Genomic DNA, 7,474 nt, shown 5'->3' with positions numbered 1-7,474 from the left:
TATATATATTAGGACAGAAACAAGGTTGTTTAAATCATTTGTTATATAGTTAGGGTTTTGTTTATCGTCTGACTTTCAAATCTGTGAGAAAAGGTGAAAACAACCCACATTCCAGTCAGATTAGCACCGTTCTTCACATGTCTTCACCCTGCTGCGAGTATGGTAGTAATTTCATTATGGTTGGAGTATGTTCCAGTTTTAGTAACTCGGAATGACATTTTAGAATGCCATCACGTTTACGAAATGCTTCCTATGTGCGTTTAACAACCAAATTCCTGGCTATCGAATTCGTCCACGTGAACTCGTCTGATAGTTTATATAATTGAGCTGCTGAACGAAATATCGCAAGCCTAAGAAACGCTCCTTGTATAATTCCAGATCATATCCTAGACCGACTGGCATACAATTGCACCCACTGACGAGTCTTTTGACCAGATTGATGAGGTACATACAAGTTTGTTCTTATTGTTATCTAAGACTCACATTTTACCTTTTGCTTTCTTCCTTGTATAGATCGAGAGTCTATATGAGGCCATTCAAGGGTCGTCTAAATTAGATCTGGTCAATAAATGCCATATCAGTACATTGCAGAAACTGGATGGAGAAGTGCAGAGTACTAACTTTACACTGGTAAGCGGACGTACATGCAAGCTTGTTAGTTCGTGAGTAGATGTTGGGTTTTCTGGTCTGTTGGTACTCGTTCTTTGAATCAGTGTATAACGCGTACGTGTTCATATATATGTACAGTTTTAGCCAGTTGCTCGTGATCACAAATAGAATATCTCGTTACATGTATGTTATTAGTATTGGCGTTCGTTTATCTGTGCGAATTTATCGCCATGTTTGTGCGTGGCTCACTGTTCGTGTGTGTATCTAGCAGTAACGGAATATCTACGTATATGAATATACACGCATGGGGACTGGTATCATTGTGTACATTCCAGAGAGTATCACTCCAAAAATATGGAATCTATACTCGTTTATCGACGCAATACTATTCATTCTCAATTTACTTCGGTATGTGTGTGTAGTTTGTATTACGTGAACGTAACCTGTATATAATTGTAGTTGTTGATGGAAGGATTGTAATGCTATATTCTGCACTATGTGATCTTGTGCATATCGTCAATGTACAGCCCGTATTGAAGCATTACATCATACTGTTAAGCATCTTCTACACTTACGTGTCCCTTCACATGTACTTATTCTGAGACAATGGTTTTCTATCAACTTTTTTGTCCATACACATGTAAATTTCTTGTCTGCTTAAACCATGCAACCAGTTCTTTTGCGCGTATATCGAGATCTTTACTGTCTACTACCCCAATTGGTATGAAAACAAGGCCACGGCCCACGTCACTACCAATATTTAGACGCGCGTAAGTTTGACGTTCGTGAACAACACTTCGTCTGACAACAAATAAATACAGCATGTCTTTCATGCGTCCATATGCACTCGTGCTCACATCTGCACAACGCGGAAGTCGATTGTGATAACATATAGACCTGCCAAACGAGTTGCTATAAATGTGAGACCTGTATATATTTTTAGCGTTACTTGCAGGTTATCGTCTACGGAAAGTCTCTACTTAAAGGGGGAATATACAATATTATCTAAAAAATTAGTTCGAATGTGTTGTATAAGAATTTGGCTATGTACTGAAGCGCTGGTAAGACATCAGTGAACCATTGTATGCCACTTTTATGATTATGTGACAATCTCTCTCGTAAAGTGAATCAAATAACGTATAAAATTGATGCAAGGCATATTTGTGTGACTTTCAAATTATGTCACATTGGTAGCCAATTCAGACCCATTCATACACAATTTGTGGTATCGAGATAAAATCAAGCGACTGTGAATTAGCACTTGATACTCTTCAGAGAATGGAATACTGCGTTGATTCGCTACAATGTGTGGGCATTGTATGTTTTCTTGCATGCTTACTGGCACGCCCCAGCATAGTTTGCACTGGTGAGGATTGCAAGTCAGAAGTACTTAGGAACTTCCCTCCAAATATACTATTACCTCTGTCATGCTTCATAGATCGTAAAATAATCTATTGGATTTCATCCGGCGTATTGATCTTTAGGACCAATTCGAAACGCGAGTGAAGGAGTTTGACACCGACTTTCAGAATAATATCACAGACACCGTGACCGATCACAAAGTAGATTCTCACGAATGGACGCAGGAATCTCTAGCTTTCCTTAAGGTATGGCTATGGACGACTACACTATAGACTACCCATCACGCCAAAAAGGAGGGTTCTTTATTCTCATTGTGCTGTAGGTTTTTACTCGAGGTTTATGTAGTTAGTTGCCCGATGACGGCGCTTTCGCGACTGCTGCTGCAGGTGTCGGATTAGATCGCAAGTTTGTTAATTCGAAGCTACATGACGAACATTGTCGTAATAGTATTGTTACATACTCGGCGTTTCCAATCACATACCTGCGATTATCATATTACACCCCCGGACTGGCAGAGAAGTACGTAGTTACATAGGTATTAATTGGGAAGTGGATCACTTTATCCGGTGTCTTTATGTAGGTTTACTATGAATAGGCGCGTTCTCACCGGTTGTCCTTGTACACTTTTAAGGCGCATTAGTACTGTGTTTATGTGAGTTTAGTATTGTTTCTTCTATGCCAGGAAACCTCTATATGACACCTAACGCCATAAAGTTTTCTTTTTTTTTCAAATATAGGAGCAATTTCCTCACAAATATAACGTCGATGTCAATTCGGAGCTGGAGTCAGATGAAGATATCGTCGTTGGCCCTGTATGTTTCGTTGCTCCCTTATTTGCTGAGATATGTAGTGTGGTTTCAAAACATTTTGATTGGTTCCAGTACTCACTTGATGATTGACAGAGGGACCTTGGATGGGCGACACCAAGCTGCACATGTCCGTATTATGCTATGAGTTGAGAGTACTGATATATTTCATTTCAACTATTTGATCACGCTTTTACACAGGCGACACAGGATTTCAAATGCAAAATCACACAGATGCTGATGAAAGATCCAATGAAAAAGTACGTTTCGAACAATATCCCGTAAAATCGCTGCAAATATTATTTTTCGCGGTTGAATCTCAGAATTCTCGAACCTTTATAACTTGCGCTGTTTAGCTTATGCACTAATTCTACGTTTGATTTCATCCGAGTGAGACTCGATCATACGTTTCTCCTCTCCATCCGGTGCTCGCTGGCGGGATGGGCTCGTACTGTTTATTTTGGTTTGATGCGATCAATAGTATTCTTCTTTACATTGCGCTCTGCAGCTCCGTTTGTGGCCATAGGTATAGCAAGGCAGGAATCATGCAAATGATCGGTGAACATCCAAGTATAAAGTGTCCGATTGGAGGTATGTGATGGCGACGGTGTCGTTGTTCTTCCCATCGGTTTGTTTATATCTCAGACCTCTGTTAGCGTTTTTTTTACACATGTATTTTTACTAAATATAGAATGTATTTTGAATGCTTAGGGTGTGGAAAGACAGTCAGGAGGAATACATTGCAACACGATCCGAGGTTTGAGAAAATTTTGAAACGTTTTCAGAGGACTATGGACTCACAACAACACGAACAGAGCTCCAATGTGGAGACTATTGAGTAGGAGATTATAAATTATATAATATCGACACGGTCACATGTCGAGCTGTACGCAAGGCAATGAAAATACTGCAGTAAATAAGTATTTGATTCAGAACCTTGATGAAACTAAAAATTTGCCGATTAAATGACTTCGCTTCAAACTTACAAAACACCTTCAGGAGGGCGCGTTACTCTCTGCTCCGAAACCTTGCCCAAGTTCCCATACAAGCACCATAGCACTTATTTGCATATATTCAAAAGTATATAAATACACGTACCGTCCATTAGAAGAAAAAGTAACCTATCAACATTATGTTGAAGTGCCTCTAACCGATAGTTTTTGTTAAAAAGTTGAATTGTTAAGGGGCAATTGACCGGCACACGCGCACACTCCTTTATGTCACACACCTAAAATAGGAAAACTACAGATACTGGCGGTGGGAGGATTATCCCTTCCACCCCATTGAATGTACAATGTTATGGTTTAATAATATCTCAGATGCGAACTGTGTTTCTGTAGGCTTTCATAATATCACTATCATTGACTTGTTCGACCTTTCAACATATTCCTATGAAATACACAATTCTACTGTATTGCAGTCTCTTCTTTGACATATTGCAGTTTGCTTGGTGGTCTAACAGGAAAATTGAAGTTGGCGAGATCAAGCACGGTAAAGTGCTCGTTGTATCGGTTTTCTCAAGGTGGCAAGACACTGAAGTCGAATAGATGAAAGACTATCGGTGTATAATTCTATTGTTGGCAGTGATCTCTCCCAACACATGCCGGTGAATTGCATATAATGAGTCTTTTTAACATCCAAATAACTTGTATTAGAGAGGACCATTCAGCCCACTGGGAGGTGTGTGAATCCGTAAGAGAACTTCTGAAAGATAAGTACCAAACTAGCCGAAGGAGGTCGTTAAGATTGTATACCAGTTAGACCATGTATCTAGACCCTGGATTTGGAACACTATGATGTACTTATCACTCCTGGTCTGCAACATTAGCTTGACAACACCAGTCCGTGTTAATATACATATTCTTAGAAATTGACGGCACTTATACTTCGTTTTAAAAAAGGGGAACAGAAGCTGTCAGCATTGCACCACATACAAGGTCGTAGTAACTAGTGCGTTTATGCAGTGACACGGAAGAAAATAAACTTCTGCAACCGACTGTAACAACATGCTAAGTATGTTATGTACTACACATTGCATGGGCAGGTGCGTGTTGTTTGAAAAATGTAAGTTAAGATGGTAACAGTAAGATTGAAAAGATCAGAGCTGTACTAAGTTTGTATAAGCCGGGAACATCTCGACATGTGCGTTGGCTTGTTGGTATGGTCTGTAGTATACATGTCTACAACTCGCGAGATAAAATCAAATCAGGAGATTGTGAAAGGCAATACCATCAGCTCAAAATGCAGTTCTTAAAAAGTTCGGAAAATATTCAAAACAAACATGATATGAAGATGCATTCGAACAATATACCGAGGAATTTAACTATTTTAAACGGAACCCAGCCGAATTCAGTGCACAGCAAGTCGCCCGCAGAGTCGGTATATGAAGACAATATTACTCAATCAAGTCCTCAATAAAAATTCAGCTGTTTTCGAAAATTCAACTGGTAAAACGCACAAGACCTTGGCTTCTGCTGACTTGTCGATCGATCAGGTCGATATACAATTCCAAATGTGCACAATATGAAGCTTCAAAATGATACAAACCGCTCATGGCATGATAATTAAATGTCTTGTGCAACTTTATGTATATTTATTGTGCTAAAAGCCGATAGGACGTTTGCTTAGTCCGCTTTTGGCTCGATTTGATAGACCATCCAGTCTTATGCAATCGCCGCATGTAGTTTACCACAATGGCGATACGTACAGACTTGTGGGGTACTGCGTGCTTTTTGCTCGCTTGCTGAGTGTTGGTGTGTTGTGTTACGTGCTTATTTCAGTAGGCCTCAGCGCTCGTAAATCAGATTTCACATATTTGTGCTAATTTAATATACGCCTGGAGGCGGGTGGATCTGGCTGGATTCATTCACTATCGCTTCTACCCCTGTTGCCGTGCGATCGCTATTACAAACTAAATGATGCGCAGTCCACTCCGGGTTCTAAGCATACATACCTGGGCGATATGAAAGTGAAGCAAACATTGTATGTGACCAAACCATATCATGCGTGTTCGTTTAAGTGGTGTGTCGCAGAACTCCGCGCAATGCATTGAAGGTCGTTCTCAAGTGGACATTTCAAACAGCATGATGCAAATATACAGGTACAGAGGGTGTTGTCTTTCCTTCGCCTGTATACAGTGACCGCTCAATTGGGTCAAGCAATACCAGAAGATCACACATACCAGTCGTCCGTTTTGCACTTTGTCGAGTGTACACTAGGGCAAGGGCATTCCACTGGAGTGTCTACGCAGGTGTCAGAGTCTTCACAGTAGTACTGACAGTTCTATGAGTGCGAAAGAGGGATGATATATTTAGTGACGATGTATGTGCATGTAGATTGATAAATTCCTGAATCACCACATTGCGAGAAAGATCGCAATAGACTGCACATGGACGCTGGCCGAAGTGAATCCCGTTTAAAGGTCGCGCATTTGAAATCATAAATAGCAATTCCAAGCTTGCAAAAAGCCGATGACACACGCGTGGACGATGTTAGACCGTATCATAACGGAAGAAGAAGAATGCACCCGGAAACCCAGAACACACCGGATTGGGTGTGAAAACGAAAGTCAGCACAGGGGAAAATAATTATTTAAAATAGGCAGGCATTCACGAGTGCTTAATATTAATAGCAACGATATATTTAAGCGTCATGGTAGCGGAATACGATCAGTATCGTGTTGTTCAGCATAACTTACAGGATCCAGGTCTTTTTGATACTTTGTGGCCTGTTCTTCATCCCCCTGTATTTTTTTTAAAACAGGACATGAAATTATCCAGTGATCAGCAAAAAGCAACGTCATCAACAATAGTCCTATCAGGGTGTTTTGTAAAGGCACCCGAAAACATGGTATGATGACAATCCCAAACACTGACAATAGGCAGTTGTTGCACATCAACCATACTAGTACAATTTCTTCTACACAATACTTTTATTAAAATGTTTTAACTTTTTGAATATAACATAAACATCAGCTTATGCATAAATGTATCCATTTGAACGAAATACGCACACTAGATACTAAACACAAAATATCCGATTCTTCAGTTTATTTATAAAAAAAGCCCATTATTTTCACACGATTCTGTGAATATTACAATATTTATAATGAAGGAATACAATCACACAAACACGTAAAAGCGTACACGAACAAATAAAGACAAAGATTTGCACTATATACATACACGGAGGCAGAAATATAAATACCACTCACTCAACCGTTGGCACGAAAACACACGCATGAACAACAACAACAATAACAAACAAACAAATATATATATAAGCACGTAAAAATACACACACATATATATACAAACAAACTCGCATATAGAGATACAAAGACGCAAACATTATATATACATACAAATATATAAATAGAAATAAATATATATATATATATATATATATTGTATATATAATATATAAGTTGATATGTATATGTATTTGTATATATATATGTATATATATAGATATATATAACATAAATAGAAATAATATATATATATATATATATATATAATTGTGGTGTGTGTATACGTGTCTATACATATGTCTATCTATGTCTATATATGTGTCATATAGATATATATAGATATAGTTATAGATGTAGATAGATAGATAGATAGATATATATATATATATATTTGTGTGTGTGTATATATATAGAAATATATAGAAATATATATATGAATATATAT

At 38.5% G+C, this 7,474-nt stretch overlaps 2 protein-coding genes across 2 annotated transcripts in view; one reads left to right on the top strand and one right to left on the bottom strand.

Annotated features, from left to right (window-relative positions):
- Window positions 1–511: 511 nt before the first annotated feature.
- SARC_11666 (hypothetical protein) lies at window positions 512–3,785 on the top strand (the record flags this gene model as incomplete). Its single annotated transcript, XM_014294244.1, has 6 exons — window positions 512–630; window positions 2,094–2,216; window positions 2,709–2,783; window positions 2,979–3,037; window positions 3,286–3,368; window positions 3,489–3,785. Coding segments are annotated over 6 exons (590 nt in total), but the record flags the coding sequence as incomplete, so codon positions are not given.
- A 1,562-nt stretch (window positions 3,786–5,347) lies between these two features.
- SARC_11665 (hypothetical protein) overlaps window positions 5,348–7,474 on the bottom strand; it is a 3,089-nt gene continuing 962 nt past the window's right edge. The window contains exons 2-4 of the mRNA XM_014294243.1: window positions 6,475–6,519; window positions 5,959–6,059; window positions 5,348–5,730 (exon numbers count right to left, since the gene is read on the bottom strand). Coding sequence (XP_014149718.1) covers window positions 5,682–5,730; window positions 5,959–6,059; window positions 6,475–6,519 — 195 coding nt within the window. The 3' untranslated portion in view covers window positions 5,348–5,681. The remainder of the gene's footprint in view (window positions 5,731–5,958; window positions 6,060–6,474; window positions 6,520–7,474) is intronic.

Source organism: Sphaeroforma arctica (genome assembly GCF_001186125.1).
Source record: "Sphaeroforma arctica JP610 unplaced genomic scaffold supercont1.1814, whole genome shotgun sequence".
Classification (NCBI taxonomy): Eukaryota; class Ichthyosporea; order Ichthyophonida; genus Sphaeroforma; species Sphaeroforma arctica.
The sequence above is the reverse complement of the archived record's forward strand: the minus strand, read 5'-3'. Positions and strand labels throughout refer to the sequence as shown.